The sequence below is a fragment of the Paroedura picta genome, chromosome 1 (genome assembly GCF_049243985.1).
Source record: "Paroedura picta isolate Pp20150507F chromosome 1, Ppicta_v3.0, whole genome shotgun sequence".
Classification (NCBI taxonomy): Eukaryota; Metazoa; Chordata; class Lepidosauria; order Squamata; family Gekkonidae; genus Paroedura; species Paroedura picta.
In genome coordinates, this window is record NC_135369.1 from 104,516,920 (window position 1) to 104,540,470 (window position 23,551).

The 23,551-nt window shown below is 46.8% G+C and overlaps 1 protein-coding gene across 5 annotated transcripts in view; it reads right to left on the reverse strand.

The window, feature by feature from the left end:
• Positions 1-23,551, reverse strand: part of ADGRG6 (adhesion G protein-coupled receptor G6) — a 150,529-nt gene that overhangs the window by 57,405 nt on the left and 69,573 nt on the right. For all 5 annotated transcript variants that reach the window (XM_077351169.1, XM_077351168.1, XM_077351178.1 and 2 more), the window contains 5 exons: positions 23,461-23,546; positions 22,733-22,785; positions 22,577-22,639; positions 6,661-6,803; positions 189-303 (listed from right to left, as the gene is read on the reverse strand). In XM_077351169.1, coding sequence (XP_077207284.1) covers positions 189-303; positions 6,661-6,803; positions 22,577-22,639; positions 22,733-22,785; positions 23,461-23,546 — 460 coding nt within the window. The remainder of the gene's footprint in view (positions 1-188; positions 304-6,660; positions 6,804-22,576; positions 22,640-22,732; positions 22,786-23,460; positions 23,547-23,551) is intronic.

Below are 23,551 nucleotides of genomic sequence, written 5' to 3' on the forward strand. Positions count from 1 at the left end.
TTGGACATGACTGAACAGATAACATCATCATCATTACCCATGGTAGGACATATCTATCCCCACCACAAAATAATAGGTATTGCAAAGCAGTGTCAACTCTTCCCAGTCCCTTCCCAGTCCCAATTCAATTCCTCCACAATTGTTAATGTTAGTTTGATTTAACCATCTAATGATCTTTGAACTCTTACCATGTTCTGGATGCAATCTGGGTAGAGCTGCCATGACATAATATAAAGCTGGTCACTGTTGGTCGTGTTTCTGGCCAGAAGTAATTTTCAGGGGTTTTCCATGCCATACACTTTTCTACAATAACAAACATAATCCAAACAAATTAAAAAAAAACACTGCTTAAATCAGCCTAATCTGAAACACATATTTGCTTTATACCAAACCACTTTTGTCTGCAAGCTGCTGCTTCTATCAGTATAGATGAACTAATACTTGAATGGAAAGGAATCACTGATATATGTTAGCTCTATTTCTTCCATTAGAAAAAAAAAGTCATATAATTTATTTATTTATAATAATTTACTTATAGTCTGCCTTTCTCACTGAGACTTAAGATGGATTCCAAAACATAAAAATCACTTCAATTACACAGCATAAGACATTCAATAAAAATGCTATACTGTTACAGAATTAGAAAATACAAAAACAAATTCTAAAGTCCGGATGAAATCAATATGTACTCATTAAAGCTCCCACAAATCCATTTAATTTATTTAAATCATTCATATCATGCTTTATCTCCTTGGATACAAGGTGAGTAACAATTTTATAACAAGTTGTAAGACACCAAAATAAATATACAAGTTAAAAATAAAAGTTTAAAAACAACAAATTAAAAACAAATATTATCAAATATATGGATCCTGTGTAAGCTAGAGACTACAAACATGCAGCAGATCTCTGGCTTACTCTTCTGCCCCTGCCCTCCAAGTTTGGTGAGGACTGGATTTACAGGGTTTGTTATCATCCCCTAAAGAAGGTGCCCCATGCTCAGTGGAGAAAGTTCAAACCAGAGAATGGACTGTCTGCAAGCTACACACACTAAATACACATGGAATTTCAACCCACCACCTGCTTCTTTAAATGAACACCTGCTTCTGTCCTCCAGGATCGCAGACAGAGGGTAGTACTAGGAGAGAGCACATCAAGCTGTCACCAGCTGGCATGTGGAGTCCCTCAAGAGGCAGGTCTCTCTCCAATTCTATTCAATAACTTTATGCACCCTCTTGCTCAACTGGTGCGGAGGTCTGGGCTGGGATTCTACCAATATGCTGATGACACCCAGCTCTTCCTCCTGATGGATGGCCGCCCTGACTCTCCCCCAGAAACATTGGCTACCTGGAAGCAGTGACAGGATGGCTCAAGCAGAGTTGTTTGAAGCTCAACCCTTCAAAGACGGAGATTCTGTGGCTGGGCAGGAAGGGCCCAAGCAAGGAAGCGCGCTTACCCACCCTGGATGGAATGCAGCTATCAGTGGCCCACTCCACCAGGAACCCGGGTGTGATTCTTGATGCCTCCCTCTCAATGGAGGCTCAGGTTGCAACGGTAGCATGGCTGGCATTCTACCACCTTTGCCAAGCCAAACTACTAGCACCCCATTTGGCTCTGGAACCCCTAGCAACAGTGATCCATGTGATGGCCACCTCTAGGCTGGACTTCTGCAGCTCCCTCTATGCCCTTAACTTTGATCCGGAAACTGCAATTAGTCCAGAACACAGCCGCCAGGATCCTCACAGCAACACCTCGGAGGTCCCCCATTCAACCCATTCTTCAGCCCATTCTTCAGTCCCACATTCAGCCCATTCTGGCTTCCAGTTGAATTCTGGATCAGACTTAAGGTTCTGGTTATCACCTTTAAGGCCATACCTTTAAGGCGGTCTGGGCCCAGTGTACCTGAGGGATCAGCTCTCTGCTTACTGCCCCCAAAGAGCCTTACACTCTAGCACTTCCAACTTCCTAGTGATCCCTAGTCCAAGGAAGCTTGCTTGGCCTCAATCAGGGCTAGAACTTTCTCCATCCTGGCCCCCACCTGGTGGAACGAGCTCCCAGAGCACTCCCAAGCCACATTGTTGGGGCCAACTGAAGCCAGCAATATCTACTGGGCCCCCAGAACTCCTCTTCCTATACAGATATACCCATTAAATACATCAAGAGGCAATCCTGCATTGACCAATCTATGGGGTTACAGTTGCAGTTGATATGTTAATATTCAATCATTACTACTGTTATTGTTACTATCTGTCATTACTGTTACTGCTGTTACTGCCCCTATCACTACTATTACAGTCTCTATTATTGAATTTATATTCTATGTGTTCATGGCTGGCCTCAACCAGGGCCTTTTCAGTCCTGGCCCCCACCTGGTGGAATGAGCTCCCAGAAGAGCTAAGGGACCTGTGGGAGCTTTCAACTTTCCGCAGGGCCTGCAAGACGGAGCTCTTCCGCCAGGTCTATGGTTGAGGCTGGGTTGCCAGGAAAGAATGATGGAACCCCCGTCCTGGAACATCTAATTGGCAACCCTCTTCTTTTGCCTCCCCTGAGAGGGGGAATTGGGTTTAGTCACTGCTGTTCTTGCTCATGTTTTAGTGTTTCGGTTTTATTTTTATTGTCTATTGTATTGTACTGTGCTTTTAAGGGGTGATTTTATGGGGGTTTTAAGCACATATTGTAACCCGCCGCGAGCCTCGTGGGAGCGGCGGGTAAGAAATCTAACAAATAAATAAAACCCCTGAGCTGCAAACGGAAGGCAGTATATAAATATGATGGATGGATGGATGGACGGACAGATAGAATATAAGAAATGTGTTATAACTGTTTATTTGAAAATACAATGAAATCTGATATCTGAATAAGCTGTATTAATTATGTTTGAATGATACTCTTTGTGCTGTTATTAAGAAATCTGAGAAAGATCTGAGCTGTAATAGTCCTGTGAACAAGAAGTAGAATGAGAAAAATTAACTAAAAAAATTAATATACCATTGTTTGTCATTTGACCTAAGGGAAATTTAAAAAATAAAATTCATGATATTTGACACCCTGTAGATTTTGTCTAATATATTCATGCCAGCATGCAAACTTTTGGCATGGAAATGAATTTGCTGATTTTTGAAATATTTTTTGGCTCTGTTCAACTGGAATAGTTTGGAAGGAAATATGGCTGTAATTAAGGAAATAACAGGATATGTGTTGACTCTTAATTTGAAGTTGATTTCTCTTGGCTATTTTAAACATGTTATGAAGGACTTTAAACCATTAATTAGTTATGAATCTGCTTACTGGTGCTAAAATGAACATTACTTCCTAAAGGGAAATTTCTTAGCCCAGTACTGCAGAATATTTGAAATTGAATAATATGGTCACTTGCTCTCAGGTCTGATATACTTCAGGAGAACTGAAAACAATGTACTGGCAGACAAATTTGCTTATTGGAATAATATCAAGTTGATGAGTTGAAACCTAGGCCAGCTTCTATCTGTGGAAAGGATGGCAATTTTGCTGATTTCCTCCTCTCATTCCAGACTCCCAACAATTCAACCCTCATGCTGTTCCTGAGAGTCCTCTGTGCCCCCCCCCCCATTGCCACCAGGAATAGTATTTTAAGTAGGATTCAAATGAGTAGCCGTGTTGGTCTGAAGTAGCACAATAAAATCAGAGTCCAGAGTCCAATAGCAAAACTACTGCCTTTATTTACTATATATTGGATGGATGTGGCTGTTGTCATTATTATTATACTAGAAAGGGAGCCCATTTTAGGCAGGCATAAAATGGGCGTTAGGCCCCAGCTCCCCGGGGAAGCCTTCACAGGGTGGCTGGGGCGTGGCGGGAAGTCAGGGGGCAAGCAGGGGCGTTTTCTTGGCAGCGGCAACAGGCTGGCTGCGTCACAGAGGCGGGCAGGCTGGCTGTTCCCAGGGCCGGGAGAACAGGGGCAAGCACCCAGCCACCCAGGAAGGACGCTGGGACTTGGGCGAGGGCTTGCAGTAGGCGCGCAGTGGCAGCGAGGCAGTGAAGCATCAATAGTTGGTGGCAGAAGGGCCGCGGCGAGGTGGGGAGGCGGCCAGGCGTGGGCGAGCGGTGGATTTGGCACGGGACCTACTGGGTAGCAGCTGTGGGCATCGGACGCGATGGGCCATCTGCGGGCGGCAGCGTCACAGGCTGGCGGTGGTGGGGAGCTGCAGGAGGGGCGGCATAAGGGTGGCGGTGGCAGGCGAGGCCCGGTCGGCAGCGGCAACGTGCTGGGAAGGACGGCGACGCTGGGGGAGCTGCGTCTGGGAGCGGCAATGGCTGGGAAGAGGCGGTGGTGATGGGCAAGCTCCGGGTAGCAGCGGCGAGGGGCGGCTGCGAAGGGGCGTGGTGTCCCAGCCCCTTTCCCAGGAAGTTGGGAGGTTGTGCGGCTGGAAAGAAGCAGGGCCACTGCGTCTTCGACGTCCCTGGCGTCCCTGCTCCTTTCCCCGCATCGACGCTTCGCGGCTCCTGATTCGCCCCTCCGAGTTTTTATCCCGGACAGAGCCCGCCCTAACTCCTCCCAACTTGCCCTTACTCTTTTATTTAATAACCGTGGAGTGGTTTACAGATTATATTGTGTCGCTTATATTTATAAAATATACAGATTTCCCCCCTTTTTCTCTTCTATTTCTTCTTTATATTTTTCTATATTTACAATAAACATTAAAAAGAACCAATGTAATTCATTTCTAATTTAATAATGCTATGCATATGGATATTTTAATTAAATTCTGAGCATCATTATATTTTGAACTTCCTTATTCCTGAATTTGTGATTTTCTATTACATAATCAAAGACTTCTTCATTCACTATTTAACATGCAGTAACTTGAAGTTAAATAACTGGTGATTGAAATATTCATTTCTATAATTCATGAACAAACAAAAGCCCTATTCAGATGTATGAAAAAGAGTGTACACTGAATTTGCCATAAGGTAGTGGGACAGTACATTTTCTCTCTGTCCAGTTTATTACAGACTTCTTCAGTTTGTTGTAATGTGCAATTTAAACATGTCAATGTATGTATGTAAGTCCAATAATGAAAATCTTTGCTCTTACAATTAGAGCTAAAATCTGCATGTTTGAGGCCTCTACAAGCAGTATATATTAGAATTGCTAGATATAAGCCTGGCAGTCCAGGAAGGTTTGAGGAGTAGAACATGGGGAGGGGGAATGTTGCTCCCCATTTATGATCTTGCTGGCACATCAAGTGACAGCAGGGAGCAAGACATGGGGAATGGAGGACATTTGTCAGAGCAGGAAACCTGGCCACCCTAGGATATACTTTTACATATATTAACTCAGCATGGTTGGATGAGTCATTGATTGTATTCTCTCTCTCTAAATGTGAAAGAGATATCATTCAGCTGAGTAAATACCTTCTAGCAATATAACTTTTTCATGAACAAGAACTGATTGACTCTACAGTTTTGGTTCCAGAACTACATACTAGAACTGATTCAGCAGGTCTATTAAAACTCTGGATATTTTTTTTAAAGAATAATAATATCTCCTTTTTAAACATAAAGATACAAGGCTTTTTGTAACTGATTCCAGGGGTGGACTACATCAGTGGTCCCCAACCTGCGGGCCGCGGCCCGGTGCCGGGCCGCAAAGGCCATGGCGCCGGGCCGCGGCTCCCTCTCCCCGCCCCCCCCCCGCAGTAAAAAACTTCCCAGGCCGCAAGCTTGCGGCCCGGGAAGCTACTTACTGCGGGAGGCGGGGAGAGGGAAACAGGGCCGGGCCGCGCCCGTGCAGGCCGCGCCGGCTCGGCCCGATCCGCGGGCGCGGCCCGCGGGTGCGGCCCGATCTGCGGGCGCGGCCGGGCGCGGCTCGCGGGTGCGGCCGGCGGGCGCGGCTCGCGGGTGCGGCCGACGGGCGCGGCCGGGCGCGGCCCGTGGGTGCGGCAGGCGGGCGCGGCCCGCGGGTGCGGCAGGCGGGCGCGGCCGGGCGCGGCCCGCAGGCGCGGCCCGAAGCGTGGGCGTGGCCCGCGCGGGCGCGGTCCCTGCGGGCGCGGCCTGATGCCCTGCCGGTCCCCAGCCTAAAAAAGGTTGGGGACCACTGGACTACATGACCCTGGAGGTCCCTTCCAATTCTATGATTCTATACCAAATTGGTTGAGCAAAATGTACTGTTTCTTTTTATATAATGCCATGTTCTGCAAAGATGTCATGTTACATGTCATGTCATGTTATAAATATAAAATAAATAAATAAAAATGTTTAAGACAACAGTTCTGCTTGTATTTACTTCTATTGTAGTCCTATTACATTACTTATTAGATGCATCATAGACTGCATTCATTTACACTGTATAATCTGCCTTGAGTCTCAGTGAGAAAGTTGAACAATAAATATTGTAAGTAAATAAAATAAATGAAAATATACGCTGGCTGGATTGTTAAGACTGAATTTTTACTAATTTATTAATTGTTAACACCTTTTATGGTATTTTATGTGTTACTCTGTAAACCATCACAAGTACTGTCTCTGGAGAGGCAGCATAATAAATAAAGAGTGGCTTACAGCAATAGCATAATCTGAAACAGAGTTCTGAAAAAAAACCCTTTTAAAACTATGAAGAGAATGTTTTAAATTAAGGAAGCAAAATACAGACAACTGTCAAGGGGAAGTTTCTATACTTACCAACTGGATCAACATGCACTTCATGAAGTCTCAAGCCATTCCCCATTGTATCATTGCTACTTATAAGCTTATTTCGAATTGTTCCTTCTTCTAAACTTATATTGTTTGTAGAATTGTAAACTAAAAGAGCTCGGACTTCAAGACTGCAAAGAAATATACCCAGTTATTGAATCAGAATGTGAACTAACAGAATGGAATCTTAAAACAAAGTTTATGAGGAAAACTTGATCACATTATCTCCTCTATGTAATTCTTCAAAGGAAGAAAATGCTTTCTTCATGGACTTGCCAAGAAAAAAAATTAAAATTAAAAATAGCCTGCAAATTAATATTGAATATGTACAGTACTCTGATATATATTCTTAATCATTAAACTACCATCTTGGGAAATAATCAAGAAAGCCTCTTGCCAAAAACTTGATGCAGAAGAAAATGAAAGGCCTGAAAGTCATCACTGGGTTGTAAGTATGGAAAGAGTGACTGGAATGTCAGATTTCCTATAAAGGGCATTCAAAAGCTGAGAGGTTGAGGGCTGTGTCCTACCACTTTGCTCAGTCAAGCATGGAGCCTCCCTCCAGTGGACAGAGACTACCTGTGGGTTAGAGACTCTTCTGGCAATTTTCTTTCAGCCGGCAGCTGAGCAAAATGGCAGGACACAACCTTGTGTCTTTCAATCTTTAACTTTCACTGCAGCTTAAACTGAGAAAAGATTATTGATTCTCAGTTCTAGCAACATGAGAAAGGATTAGGGATGGGCGATTCGGATTCGGAAACGCCCGAATCGGCCGAATCGTGGCCGATTCGGGCGTTTCCGAGCCAGGAACGGTCCGAATCGGACCTCTGGCTCCCCCTAGCGGTCCGAATCGCCGAGATTCGGCGTTTCGGACCGCCGAATCGATTCGGCCCGAATCGATTCGGCTTGAGTCGGAGGCTTCAGGCAGCCGTTGCCTGAAGCCTCCTGGCTGTCTGGAATGTTTTTTTTTTTTTCTGAATTTTTTTTGGCGCCTAAAATGGCGGCGGGGGGGAGGGGGGGAGTGAGTGGCCAACCAGAATGCCTGTAGCTTTTCAGCTCAGGCATTCTGGCCACTCACAGAGGGGGTTTTATTTTTTAAATCCCCTTGCTTTGTAGCCTGCACAGGAGGAGGCTACTTAAAGCAAGGGGCTGCTTGCTGGAGCTCACTTTGAGCTCTGGCTGGCTGGCTGGCTGTTTGCTGCTCCTAAGCTCCTGCTTGGTAGAGCGGCTGGCCTGCCTGCTGCCTTCTGGACTCCTGGACTGGTGGACTTCTCTGGACCTGGCCTGTGTGGACTGCGCTGGACAAGACAGCAATAGTTTGTTTTAGGGGTTTTTTTCTTCTGCTTTTCTATTTTTCTCTATTTCCCCCCCCCCTCTCTCTCTCCCTCTCTCTCTCTCCTCTTTTCAAAAGTTTTTTGCCTTTGGGTTTCTGTGGGTGGGGGCCTGGGGGGGGGTTGGGGAATTGTGTTTGCTGTTCATTGTGTTAACTGTTTGCTGTGTTGTTTTTTGTTAAAGTATTTTGGGGGTGGCGGTTGGGGCTTGTATTTTAAAGTTGCCTTGTTTCTGATTGTTTGTTTTTTTTTGGGGGGGGGTTGGTTGTTTTGGGTTTTTTTCTACAGGTTTCCTCAGTTGCCACCTTTGGGCTTCGTGCCCTGGGTGGCAGCTGGTTGTTTGATAGGTGTGTAGGTGTTTTTTTGGTGGGGGGCTAGTTTTAGTTTAGTTTTTTCTTTAGTTTAGTTTAGTTTAGTTTGTTAGGTTGTGTTTGTTAGGTTGGTTTAGCTTAGGGCCTTGCAGGGCCAGTTTTTGCCAGCCACCTTTGGGGGAGTGCCCTGGGTGGCTGCTGCTTGTTTGTTGGGAGCTGTTTCTTTGGTAGAGTTAGCTTGTTTGGTTAGGGCCCTGCGGGGCAAGTTTTTCTTGGTGGCCACCCTTGGGGGAGTGCCCTGGGTGGCTGCGGTTGTTTGCAGAAGCTGTTTGGTTGGCCTAGGCTAGGCTTGGTTTGATTTGGCAGTTTGGGCCTTGCAGGGCCACTTTTGCTTGGTTGCCACCTTTGGGAGAGTGCCCTGGGTGGCTGGCAGCTGGTTGGTGTTTTGGGGATTGTTTGTTTCCTTCCTGGGGGGAATTGCTGCGTTCTTCTTGGGGTGTCCAATTAGTGACCCTTTAAATAGGCAGTAAAATCCATAGTGTTAGGAGAAATTATAAAGTGCAAATAATTTTTTAGAATAGATAGTTTCTTTCCTAAGTAGCCAGATAGGATTTTTATAAGAGAACAGTGATTTGGGTTTTAGGTTAAAATTGTATTTTCTTGATAGTTAAAAAAACATTTAAACCAGCAGGGGCTGTGCCTTATTGAAGGCCAGCTTTCCTGGTAGAGACAGGAATTGATTTAGAGGCCAACAGGTTTAGGGGTTCTTCTTAGCAGATCAGGTGGGGGCTTGGTGCACAAATCTGCTCCAGCCTTCCTTCTAGCTAGTAACACTCAGGTAGTTTAAAACACTTTAAAAGTCTAAAAAGGTTTTTTTCCTAATTTTTCCCTGCTGTAGGTTAGGTAGGGACAGTTAAACTTAGCTAGGACCAGACAGGTTCCTTTAGTTTAACAAAAAAAAAAAAAAGGGAGAGAGAGAGAGAGAACAGGAAAACTCCATAGAAGTTAGGTCAGCTTAGGGTCTAAAAAAACTAAACAGGTAGCTGGTGGGAGGGTTTTATAAGTTTCAAGGTTTCCTTAGAAACAAGTGTTAGGGCAGTTAGTGGTAGGGCCTCAAATTTCCCTGTCTCTTAGATTACAGACAGTTAGTAGGAAAAGTTTGTCCAAGGGAACATGAGTGGGAAGAAGGAAGGTCAGGCTAGGGGCCCTGGGGGAAAGGCCCTACAGAAAACCAGAGGGGTGGAGGGGAGTGAGAGGGGGAAGGAAGTGTCCTTCCCCCCACCTGAGAAGAGGCCTGTCTTGGGTCGACCTTCCACCACTCCGACCTCTGGCCGGAGTGGTGCAATAAAGAGTGTCCGCAAGGGTCTCTTTATTGAGGCGGCTGACGGGGCGCCCCCTTCTAAGGTGCGGCAGGCAGGGGTCTTTGCTGGCACTTCTGCGGGGCCTGCTGATCAGGCAGCCCCTCGTGCCGCTCCTTTTGCTAGCGAGGCATGGGGGCGTCAGGAGGAGTTGCCTGATCTCTCCCTCGGGGTGAGCCTTGGGGACATGAGTGGCTTGTCCTTCATGTCCCCAGGCATCACCTCGGGGGTGCAGAGAGCCCTGGAGGAGATGGGTGAGGGACTGGCCCGCCAGTCTACTCCCCTTTCTCCTCCAGGATCCAGCAGGCTTCAATTGGGGGGGGAACAGGAGCAGATGGTTGAGGTGGTGCAAGAGGGAGAGATGGAGGTGGCACCCCCTGCCCCGCCATCTCGACCCCTTCCCCCTCTCTCACCTCTTTCTGTCCCCACCTCAGGACACGGTGTGTCCGGCCCGAGCTCCTCACAGGAGGCAGCTCAGAGGACTTCGCAGGCTGCATGCCAGCCTGCGTCGTCCAAAGCCTCCAAAGTCTGGAATTACTTCCAGATAGTGGAGGGAACCCACCTAGCAGAGTGCCAGCTCTGTAGGCAGAGGGTTAGTCGTGGAAGGCAGGAGCGCCACTACACGACTAGCGGCCTCATGAACCACCTGAAGAGGCACCACCAGGCTGTCCTGCTTCAGGGGGAGAGACAGGCTGGCAGTGGGGTGCCTGAGCAGGCACAACCTACCAGCACGGGGCTGGAGAGTCTCCCTGGGACCTCCACCTCGAGAGCTCTCCCTAAGAGTTCTGCTCAGGGGGCGGGTGGAGTTAGAGGGAGGCAAGCGACCATGGTGGAGATGCTTGCCCGGGCTGGCAGTGGCATGCCAAAAGGGGGGTTTGAGGCAGGGTGTAGGGCCGCGAACCATGACCTAGCTGCGCTCATGGCCGTGGGTGGGTACCCCTTTCGTCTGGCCGACGACATGTACTTCCACCGACTATGCCGTCGCATATCCACCTGGTACACGCCTCCTAGTCGTACCACGATTAGCAGGACAGTGTTGCCCTCTCTTTATAGGGCAGCCAGGTGCCGGGTGGAGGTAGAGATGTCCCGAGCTTCAGGGACCGTACACTTCACCTCGGATATATGGACGTCATGTCATGCGCAAGATGCGTACATCTCGCTGACTGCGCATTGGTGGGACGTACGGGAGGTGCTGGGTGGGGTTGAGCCTGTTAGGCAGGGTGAGGGCTGCCGGGCAGGCTATCGCCATGCCTTGCTGCACATTGAACCCTTCGATGTGCGGCACACGGCAGACAACATCGAGGGCACCATTCGTAGAATGGTAGATGGCTGGGTAGGCAGTGGGACGGGGGTCACCAAGGGCTTCTTGGTGACAGATGGTGCCCTCAACATGACCAAGGCGGTCAAGGGCATGGGCCTGAAGCACATCTCCTGTGCGGCCCACCTTCTCCACCTCGTGGTTAAGGATGCCCTTGGGATCGGCTCCAAGGGAACCGGTTCATCCGCCGAAGCCATTGACTTCAGGCATCTCATCGAGAAGTGCCGGAAGATCGTGGCGCATTTCTCTCACAGCTCGTACGACGTCTCGAGGCTGGAGAGAAAGCAGGTCCTGATGGGCGTGCCGCAGCACTGCCTTATCAGAGACGTCAGCACGCGCTGGAACTCCACCCGCGCCATGCTTGAGCGCTTGGTGGAGAGAGGAGAGCCTTAGACGCCCTTGTCCAGGAGACGAGGATGTTTATGCCTGGGGAGTGGCTCACCCACCGAGAGTGGGAGATCATTTCTCAGACCGTGGAAGTGCTTGCGCCCTTCAAGACTTCCACGGAGATGCTCTCGTCTGACACGGCGAGTTTGGGTCTGGTCGTGCCCATGGTCCACAAGGCCCGTGTGGTGCTGGCCCCCTTCCTGGACCCGGCTCGAGGACGTGCAGACGTTGTTCCAGCCGTGCGCGCGCTTGCGAGGAGGCTTCTGAGAGGGCTTGAGAGCCGCTTCGAACCCCTCTGCAAGTCTGTGACATACAGGCTCGCCGCCATGTGTGATCCGCGCATCAAGGGCAGCTTAGCAGAGAGGGAGAGGAGCCTTCCTGAATGGCGCGAGCTGCTCATTCAGAGGCTTGTCTGGTGGAAGTCCAAGGAGGCTGAGGTGTCAGGCCAGGCAGGGGAGGAAGGAGCCAGCACGTCCGCTGCTCCTTCCCCCCCAGCCTCTGCTGGCACATCAGCCACTGTGGGCCACCCTAGCGAGAAGGCTGAGCAGGGCAACTTCTTGCTGGGGTTCCTCCAGCCCACTCCTTCTCTTGAGGGCAGCGGGTGCCCGAGGGAGGACAGTGCGTCTGGGATGGTGAGGGCTTACCTCGGTGAGCCCCAGGAGTCCGAGAACGCCTGTCCCTTGAGATACTGGGCCAGGATGGAGGCGGTCTGGCCGGCCCTCTCCCGCCTGGCCCGTGTCTACCTTTCGTGCCCGCCAACGAGCGTCCAGAGCGAGCGGGCATTTTCTCATGCTAGCAGCACCGTCTGCGAGTATCGCTCCCGCCTGGCGCCCGAAAGAGTCCAGCAATTGGTCTTCCTCAAGGTCAACTTGCCGGCTCTTGGCCATCCAGAACTATTCTTGGAGGAGGACTGAGGTGAGCACAGAATTGCTGTGACTGCATCCTCTCTGAGTCTGTTCTGGGTGGCGGGGATGAAAAACGCTCGCCCAAGGTAAAAATTCAGACAGGACCAGTGCCCTGGCCAATCTAAATTGCCCCCCCCCAACCACACAAACAGAAATTCTGCAATCACCAGAGGGCCAGAGATTAAATCTGGGTCCCTCAGTCATGCCACCCATTTGGAAAACTTTTCCCAGTCCCAAAGTGAGCCTTAGAGCTCAAGGTAAACCCAAGAAGTAACTGAGCATTTCTCAGTGGGTGCCCAGGAGGAGTTTGTTGTTGTGCGTGCGCCGATTTGTCTTTTTGCTGCTGCCAGGGCTGTTCTCCCAGAACAGCTCTGCCAGGGCTCTCTCAGGATGTGGCCTGAGTAGAGCAGTTGGGTTAGAGGTGGTTTGAGGCGGTGGCCTGTTAGGTTGTTGGATTCCCCACCAGTGTCCACTGCGCCGTGTGTGGACTTCTGGGGGGGGAATGTGTCTTTTTGCTGCTGCCAGGGCTGTTCTCCCAGAACAGCTCTGCCAGAGCTCTCTCAGGATGTGGCCTGAGTAGAGCAGTTGGGTTAGAGGTGGTTTGAGGCGGTGGCCTGTTAGGTTGTTGGATTCCCCACCAGTGTCCACTGCGCCGTGTGTGGACTTCTGGGGGGGGGAATGTGTCTTTTTGCTGCTGCCAGGGCTGTTCTCCCAGAACAGCTCTGCCAGGGCTCTCTCAGGATGTGGCCTGAGTAGAGCAGTTGGATTTGTGGTGTTTGAGGGCGGTGGCCCAAGCGTAGGAAGGGAAAGGTGAGTGGAAGCTGCTTTGATACACCTTTGGGTTGTGAAAAGCAAGTCTTCCTCTTGCTTTGTATTTGTTAGAGGGGGGAGGCTGGATGGGAGAGCCAGTGATGAGTCCACAGCATGGATGGAGCATCCAGATTCGCCTCTGAGCTCCTCCATTTGCTTTCTGAGGCTCTCCTGGGTTAGTGCGTAGGCGCCGTGAAGCTTTACAGCTTCACGGGGGGTTTCTGGGGGGATCTCCAGGTCTCCCCTGGAGGTTGACATCCCTGAGCCACTAGTGTTCCTAGTGGTGCAGGGATATCCCCCCCACAGGCCAGTGCAGGGCCCCCCTCTCCTCTGCAGGGGAACCCAGGTGAGAACTCAGTGCACCTTATTGGTTCTGCAGTTCTCACCTGGAGGCTGCTTAGGCTGCCAGCCACAGGTTCCCCTGCACCTGGGAGAGAGAGTCCCTTCCTGGCCTCTGTTTGGAGCCAATGCAAGTCAATGTCTCCATTGACTTGCATTGGCAAGCCTTCCCCCGCCTTCCCCGGGGGCTGGGAGGGAGGGGGTGCAAGTTGCACCCCTGAAACTTCTTGGGGATCTCAGGGAGGGTCTTCCCTGAGTCCCCTGAAAGTTTCAAGAAGATTGGACCAAGGGGTCCAATGCTACGGGCTCCCAAAGAGGGTGCCCCTATCCGCTCCATTGGTTACAATGGAGCGTCAGGTTCTCTAGGCTGAACATGTTTCTCCATAGACTTCTATGGGGGATGTTCCTTGGGAGCCCCCAGGATGGGACCCCCTGGTGCAATCTTCCTGAAACTTGCAGGGGATGGAGGGAAGACCCCCCCAGAGATCCCCTGCAAGTTTCATGAAGATTGGACCAAGGGGTCCCCATCCTATGGGCTCCCAAAAGCGTGAGAAAAAAATGATTACAGAACAAGGAAATTGGCAATTTACCTGCTGAAATCATTTTTTTCTCACGCTTTTGGGAGCCCATAGGATGGGGACCCCTTGGTCCAATCTTCATGAAACTTGCAGGGGATCTCTGGGGGGGTCTTCCCTCCATCCCCTGCAAGTTTCAGGAAGATTGCACCAGGGGGTCCCATCCTGGGGGCTCCCAAGGAACATCCCCCATAGAAGTCTATGGAGAAACATGTTCAGCCTAGAGAACCTGACGCTCCATTGTAACCAATGGAGCGGATAGGGGCACCCTCTTTGGGAGCCCGTAGCATTGGACCCCTTGGTCCAATCTTCTTGAAACTTTCAGGGGACTCAGGGAAGACCCTCCCTGAGATCCCCAAGAAGTTTCAGGGGTGCAACTTGCACCCCCTCCCTCCCAGCCCCCGGGGAAGGCGGGGGAAGGCTTGCCAATGCAAGTCAATGGAGACATTGACTTGCATTGGCCCCGAAACGGCCGAAACGATTCGGGAGGCTCCGATGCAAGTCAATGGCTTCCATTGACTTGCATTGGCCCCGAATCGGCTCGGACAGCTCCGAATCGATTCGGGAGCCTTTCAATGCAAGTCAATGGCCTCCATTGACTTGTATTGGCTCCCGAATCGATTCGGACCGGTCCGAATCGGGCCGAATCGGCCGATTCGGATCCGAACCGGTCCGAATCGGGCCGGTCCGAACCCGAACCGGTCCGAATCGGGCCGATTCGGATCCGAAACGGTCCGAATCGGGGCCCCGATGCACAACCCTAGAAAGGATTGCTAGAAGTCTCAGACACAAAAGAGTACCAGCCATGGGTATCATTGCTTTCACTGGTATTCCCGTAAAAGGAGGAGGAAACATTATTGATTCTGCCATACTTCTGCATGGTTGTCAGTCAATCCAGTGGTTTATTGACAGCTTCTGGTTATTTATGTGAAGCAAATATGTGCAACAGATTTCTTTTATAGGAAGGCTTTACTAGTGCATTAAAAAAAGAGAATGATTTTATCTTTAACCTTTGGTCTTCATAGTAACAGTAAAATATCCTTTTCCCTGAAAAAATCACAGTATCTTATGTGCGTGTGTGATTACGAACAGAGTAATGCTGCAAGAGCAAAGTTTATCTTCCTCAAAGATGCATTCTTCCAAAGCTGATTTCTAGGGTATTCACTGAACACCTTGGAGGACACATATCCAAGTGCTAAGGCAGCTGCACTGGTTGCCAGTTCTGGTCTGGATCAAGTTCAAGGTTTTGGTTTGACCTTTAAGGCCATTTGTGCTATAGACCTTTAAGGCCTATCTGAGGGACTGCTTGCCTGCTTATGCCCCCCGCAGAGTGCTTCCCTTTGCGGGTGTGAATTTCTTGGAGGGCCATGGCCCTAATGAAGCATGCCTGCCCTCAACCAGGGCCAGGGCCCTTTTGGTCCTGGCCCTAACCTGGTTGAATAAGTTCCCAGGAGTAGTGAGGGCCCTGATGGAGCTGTCACAGTTCTGCAGGGCCTGCAAAACTGACCTCTTCCACCAGGTCTTTGGTTGAGGTCAGTACTGTTGCTAGGAATATCATGGCCCCTCCTCAGGCTCAGTTGTACATCTACACTCCCACTTCAAGGGAGGTCTGCTCAGGGAAGGGATTTTTTAGGCTGACAGTCTTCTTTGGCTACAGGGTGCTTAGAGCGTTTTATGTGGAGGTTTATGTTGTAAGTTACTGCGAGTCTTTGGAAAGTGGCAGAATATAAGTTCAATTATTATTATTATTATTATTATTATTATTATTATTATTATTATTATTATTATTATTATTATTAATAATAATAATAATAATAATAATGTTTGTAATAATAAGTATCTCTCCCTGCTACCAGAGAGAAGGCAGCAAATTTTGACTGGTTTTTAATGTGAATGTGATTGTTTTAAATGCTGAATGTTTAATTTATGGTTTTATTGTTGACATGTTGTGAGCTGCCCTGAGTCCTCGAGGAAGGGTGGCATATAAATTTGATAGATAGATAGATAGATAGATAGATAGATAGATAGATAGATAGATAGATAGATAGATAGATAGATAGATAGATAGATAGATAGATAGATAGATAGATAGATAGATAGATAGATAGATAGATAGATAGATAGATAGATAGATAGATAGATAGATAGATAGATAGATAGATAGATAGATAGATAGATAGATAGATAGATAGATAGATAGATAGAGAGAGAGAGAGATAGAGAGATAGAGAGATAGAGAGATAGAGAGATAGAGAGAGAGATAGAGAGATAGATAGAGAGATAGAGAGATAGAGAGAGAGATAGAGAGATAGAGAGATAGAGAGATAGATAGATAGTTCTTTGAAAGTTATGGGCATCTAATTTGGTCATTTTGAAACAGCAAAATCATCATGGTGGAAGGACTAGCACAACATTACACCATCCAGCCTACTGGAATGGGTGCTGTCCCACAAGCATTTTCTGAGAACTATTAATGTGTGTGTGTGGGGGGGATCTGCGAGTAGAACAAGGGATATGCATACCAAAAGGCTATTTCTATTTACTAAAGAAACCAAAAGAAACCAAAGCACGTGGGAAGGTTATGATGAAGTGCATCAATTACAAGACTGAGGTTAATTTTTTTGTTTTATATATATCATATTCCCTCCAAACTACATCTGTTTCCAAAAGGTATACTGCATGGCTACTGAAACTGTCAAGAAACTATTTCTGATACTTACTAAATTGTTTTGTAAAAGATATCAAATCAAGTGCTAATGTATGGAAATTTAACATATTGCAGTTGTGGCTTTCCAGATGTCCATGGACTACAATCACCATGAGCTTCTGCCAGCATGGTTCTGGCAGGGGCTCATGGTAATTGCAGTCCATGGACATTTGGAGAGTCACTGTTAGGCCACCCCTGTATCCATACTCAGTGAGATCTCTGTGTCTAACTTCTTAGTGTTAGGTTTGACTCCTGTTTGTTGTGTGCAACTTTTAAAGGGGTTGAGGGGGATATATAGAATCTGAGACAATTATCAGGGGAGGATGGAGCCCACTGCAAGTGGAGAAAAGGGCCTGGCTAAAATGCAAGATACCCTGTAGTATGCCACCCATCTGTCCCCAAGTGTTCTGAATGCTCCCTCCAAGATTTGCCCTTTTAAAAATCACTGTTTGTTCTGGAGTACCACTTGGAGAATGATGCTGCTCTGAAACAATTTCCACTGCTATACTTGCCATACTCACGTCTTTAACTGATATAACTAGTCATTAAAAAAAAAGCCTCGCTGTATCACCATTTCTTCTTGTTATGGTTGTACTATTTAAATTAGAGGCAATATTGAGTTTTAAGGCTTATTTTATAGGAGTGCCTGCACACTGACATTCTCTTCCATTAATCCTTGACTAATTAACAGTGCAAAACCTAAGGCTGGCTTCAGTGCTCTGCTTAGTGCATCTAATATTTTCTCACACCCTTAAAAATACAGTAAATGCTGTTAATCAACATTCTATGGGAACTGATGTTGCAACAATAGCCTGAGAGTAGGAAAAGGGGTGGACAGTGGCTGGGCCCTGTTGGGCAGTACATGCGAGGCCCATGGCTCAAATGTGCTTCCTTCCCTGGTATTCTCAGGGGGAAATCAGGAAATGGCACATTGGTCTGTAAGTCTATTCTAAACACTTGACTATCAGGCAGAGTATCAGAACATACCCCAGTCCTTTAAATCAGTGGTCCCCAACCTTTTTATCACCAGGGGACCAGTCAACGCTTGGCAATTTTACTGAGGCCGGGGGGGGGGGGAGTCTTTCGCTGAGGGATGTCACCACCGCCGCCTGAGCCCCTGCTCCACTTGCTTTCCCGCTGGTGCCGCTGACTTCCCGCCGCCCACTGGGGGGCGCTGCCAGCAGCAGCTGTGCAGTGCCATGCTGAGGGGGAGCCCCAGCCATGGCGGCTGCTGGAGAGCACCAAAGGTGAGCTAGTGGCAGAGTGGCAGGGCAGCCCCTGAGGCAGCAGCTGGGGAGGAGGACGAGGAGGAGCCGCGGCCCAGTACCGACTGATCCACGGACTGGTCCCAGTCCCCGGACCGGGGGTTGGGGACCGCTGCTTTAAATCACTTCTCTGCTACACACACAAGTGATCAGCAGCATGGGGACAGGAAGCAAAAGGTTGTGACAATGGGATTCTGGCCCATCACTGAGATTTGAGGGCCACTGCCTGCTCTCTCTTGAGAATAGATAACAGCAGCCAACACGCTGGTTGCCGAAGTGCTTTAGTTAACCAAGTATCAAATAACACAGCTTTGGACAGAAGCTACTGTCATGAAGTCCCTATCTCTACGTTGTGCTCCTAAGACTGTCACCCATTAGTTGATTTTCTGTTTTGGAGACCCTGTCTGGAAATAACTAAATCCTGTGCTTTTTTCATCACTGCTCCTATCCTATGGAAACAAAAGGGGTGGCATCTACCGGGGTCTACTTGCTAGGGCTTTTAATGGGGTTTGGCTAATAGGAAGGTTTTAAGTGTTTATTGTATTCTGTATGCTTTACATTTTAATGCAAACCTGCATGGAGCTTTTGAGAAGCTTGAGTATAAATATGGTAATGAACTGACTGATTACGAAGTTTTTGTTATAATACTGCTTTGTAATATAATGTCAGAGCCTATATTTCTCCCTTCCCTGAAGAATGGCCAGATGACTGAAGAGCTGCCATATAGCAATAGGGTCGTGCATGCTATAGAATTTATGTTGCCTTTCCTAAGCTGTAACAATAACACAACACAGCAGCAGGAAAGTAAGCACTTCCTATCAAACCTGATGGTAACATTTCTATTGAATTCATTGCATGCAATAAAATCATAACTTGACTTTTTTCTTGGCAATTTAGTGTTTTACATCTTAAGTAAATAGTTTTATGAAATTATTTTAAACAGCTTGTTAAATCTGATTGATTGCTGAGTGGATTACCAGTTAATCAGTGATTAGAATGCCCAAGCCTTGCAGTAAGCATAAGCACAGACTATGGGCCTAGATGTTTATCCGGTAGGGAAGTAAGAGCAAGCACATTTTATTGAGCTGGTAAGTGAAAATGCTACAGATTACAAAGGCTGCAAAGCTGTTTGCAAAAATAACATTGTGAATCCACACAGGGAAAGAGCAAAGCCCTCAGGACGACATGTCTCTTACCCATGTGACCCAATCTTGGTCATATTCCTACACCTAGGATCTGTACGGTCTTTCAGAGAAAAGCAGCAGCAGCAGGAACAGAAATGTGTGGCATTACTGTGATGTCAAAAAGGGTATGGGATCAATTAATTAAATCAATACAGATGCAAGTGATATCTGTATAAGAGGTACAGAGAGAAAGGGCTACCATAAACACATGTCATGAACATCATCAACAGATTTGAATGATCTTGAGAGCTACAGGGATGAAAACATTAAACATACACAACTATTAAAAGAGAAACTGACTATATTTTTCCTTTGTTTATTCAGCTAATAACAAGCTTCTTAAAATTGCTACTCCTTGCAGTCTACTTCCAGGTGCAGATAAAAATAAGTACATTGAGACTTGACAAACATACATCTGTCACCAGCAGGCATGGCAAGCACACTTTGAGAGGTGCACACTTTCTATTGCTTCGATGCAGATTGCTGAGTGTTGTAAGATGAGTCATTTTTTCTGCTCTTCTGGGAAGTTTAATATTCCATGCCACATGAATTCAAACGTTCTGTGATCTAGATTTCCTTACTGGGAGGATGGATGGGACCATTTAAAGTTTAGACTAGCAACAATGAAGTGTACAAGGATAAAGGAAGGATTTGAATGTGCTAGATGAAGCAAATTTAGCTTTTACAAGTTAAGAAAAAAAGTTCAGTTTGTACTCTTCTGGCAATAATATGAGAGCTACTTCTCTATGTCTTCTTCCCATACTGTTCTGGAATTGGCTGCTTCTTTCTACTGATGAATGCCAGTTCAGTAAACAGCCATTTATTATTTAATTCTAGATGGAGAGGCTGATCTGACATGTATTACAGGGACACAAATGGATGAATCTGTCTCTACGGATGGATCCATCATGGATGGATGAATCTATGTTCTTCTGGTTTCTTTGTACAGCAGTAGGCTAGGCCAGTGGTCCCCAACCTTTTTATCACCGGGGACCACTCACTGGGGACCACTCAACGCCTTTTACTGAGGCCCAGTGGGGGGGGGGTAGTTTACTCCTCTACTCTCAACTACTGCCCTAACGCTCTTTTATCGCTATGGTAATGTTTAAACATCCCTTCAAAATAAGATACAGACACGCCACAACAATGAACATAAGGAACATTTTATTTTCATGGAAATTTTAACTCATGACAATGACAAATCAATGGGAACCCTGAGCTTGTTTCTCTGCAATGAGATAGTCCCATCTGGGAGTGATGGGAGACAATGACACCCGTAGTGTGTTGTAAAGGGCCGGGGGGGTGAAGTAAAGGGCCGGGGAGGGGGGGAGAAGGTGTCCTTCGGGGCCCACCTCCAATTAGTCAAGGGACCACATGTGGTCCACAGCCCACAGGCTGGGGATTGCTAGGCTAGGCAACAGTGGACAGGGAGGTGGGGTTATGGTGGCTTATCATGATTCCATCCATCTTTTGAGATCCCTCTTCCAACATTCTACTGGTTTTCAGCATAGGTGAATATGATAGGATGGGAATTGTGTCAGTGTACTGTACTCTCAGCTGCCCAGCTGTCCCTGAGCTAGCTGAACTGGTCTCAGGCATGCTAGTGGAGACCCCAAGCCTGGCGATCCTTGGTGACTTTAAACATCATGACAGGCCAAACTGTCAGCACCAACTCAGGAGTTCAATGCCTCCATGACAACCATGTGCCTGTCCCAAGTAACTATTTGTCTCTTACATTTAACAGGGCAGACATTGGATCTGATATATTATACTGATGGAGAGGGTGATCTGGAGGTGGGGGAGCTAAAGCTTACTCCCTTGTCATGGGCAGGTCATTATATGGTAGAGTTCAGGCCTACTGCTTCCTCCTCTCTCCAGAGGGGTGGCGGACCCATTAAGATGACCTGCCCAAGGCATCTGATGAATCCTAATGTTTTCCTGTTGAATTTTTCCTATCTTGACTTCTGATGATTCTGCTGATGCCTTAACTGGTCTCTGGAATAGGGAAATGGCCTGGGTTGTTGATACTATTTTATTTCTATTATAAGTTGCCTTGACTTACATGAAATGGCAGCTAATAAAAGTTTTAAATAAATAAATAATAAAAGCAGTTAATAATGCTATGGCACAATTTCATAGAAGCAGAAACTGATATTACAACTTTACAAGCCATATAGCACTCCCATCCAATTTTTACCTTCTCTAAAGAGTGGGAAAGAGGCACATCAATGCTCTTCATACATGTTTCCCAGTGGTAACCTTACCTGCTGCTGGCTCCAGGCACAGAGGTGCATCTGAGAGCAAAGAGGCTAGAGTCCAGGGACAGAGGGCAGGAGCTGTAGGGGCAGGGCCAATCAGGGTGCAGCCAGCAAAGCTGATTGGCCCTATTCCAACTTGGACAGCCAGACACATTCCACCCCCCCCCCGGCTGTTTCACAAATATATAGAGAAACCATGGATAAGGATGGCATATGTACAATATAGCCAGGAGATCTGCCAGACAAAAAATGTTCAGAAGTGGTTTGCCACTGCTTGCCCCCACATCACAACCTTGGTATTCTTAGGAGGTTGTCGTTCCAGGGCCATTCTTGCTCATCATCCAAGATAAGAGGGGATCAGGCTTGCCTAGATTATCCAGGTCAGGTGAGAGATAGGTGATAGGCTGGGTAGAGAGCACCTATCTCCATAATTCATTTCACCACTTCCTTCCTATTGTTCTTTCTGGGAATTATAATTTAAAAAATGCATTTGGGAAGATGAAGAGGAAACTCCTGATGTCTTTTTGGAATACAATTTACCAGGATACTAACAAGTTCCAGAATGCATGAAGAAAGGGAAGAGGGAAAGCGGAGAAATTAACAAAGAATGACATCAGAAGTACTTTCTCTCCTCTTGACTATCTCATCCCACATCATTCAAAGCAGATCCACTGTGTTGTGAATTTTCCTTGGTTCCGATCCACCATCTAAGCCAGTAAGAAATTTGGTGGCTAGAAAATTTACACCTTGAGTCAAAGGAGTCATTAGTCTCACAATGAGGGGGGCAGGGTGGAACATGTCCTGTATTTAAAATTACTTAACTGGATCGGGGTGTAAAGGAGCTCACTGAATATAGGAATTCCATTTATAGATCTAACTGAACCATTCCTTCCTATTCAAGCAATGCCCTTTCACCCCCAGCTAGACTATAAACTAGGAAGAAAACTGGCAGTCAAGTTGCTCCATTTGGTTTCTGGAATCAAATTTAATACCATTATATATAGAGATTATGGGGATTCCCATCTCATGTTGCCTTCAGCTAAACACATTTGATCACAATGCATGAGCTGAGTGAACAATCAGGTGGACATATGCCAAACAGTAAAAACTACCCAAGCTTATTGAGCAACTGTCACAAGCCTCTGTTAATTTTTACCTTTGAGAATCTACATTTCTCTTTTCTCTTGTTCCATCCTTCACAGTGCTTGATTGAATAATACTGCAAAGACAAGAGGCATAAGCATGTGTAACACCACTTTCACATTCAAGGTATTAACTGTGTTTTGTCTTCCCAATAATACTTCATATTTACCTGATATTGACCACATATACGGTGTAATTCCAATTCTGAAAAGTATGATTCAGCTGAAAAATAGGAAGAAAACAATGTAGAAAATTGCTCAGAGGTACCAAATGGATGAGAACCGAATCTTATGTACATGTTACTTTGTCAGGACAGGCCATGTGTGCCATAAAACGTAATACCAGACACCAAAGATATAAACTTGATAAATGATAAAGGCAAACACAATTAATGATATTTTAAAAAATCAAAATACAAACCACAGCATTACCACAAAAGGCCTAATAAATGTATTAATGTCTTGCATAATCCATACATAATCACAAGGTTTCAGTTAAGATGTACTCCTTCCCCATTCTGCCACCAATCTTTTTTTTTCCATTGCTCTGGTAGCATCCTAAAAGGTCAGTTTATTCAAATGGCAACCACCCATAGATGCAAAGGTATCACTATGTAATTTAATTTTTTATACAAGAAGGTTTAGTGTGGCTGCCATCATATAAGTCAAGCTTAGGATCATTTGTTAGTCAACCATATTTTTTTTATAAATGAAGTCTGTCTCACAGGAAGTAGAAGGACTTCCCTTGTGCCCACACATGTGCACACTCAAACAATCCAAAAGTCTGGACCAGTAAACGTCTTTATATCTTATTGCTACCTGTAAAATCTAATGATGTGGACATACTTATACAATGTAGAAAGATACTGGAAGATCCTTAGCATGTATCCTAACTTACCCATTCTGCAATTGTACTCTGTACTTTAGACTCTTCATCATGGTTGTAATTGTAGACAGTAATAGCAATTCTGTAGAACAGTCCCCCTGTC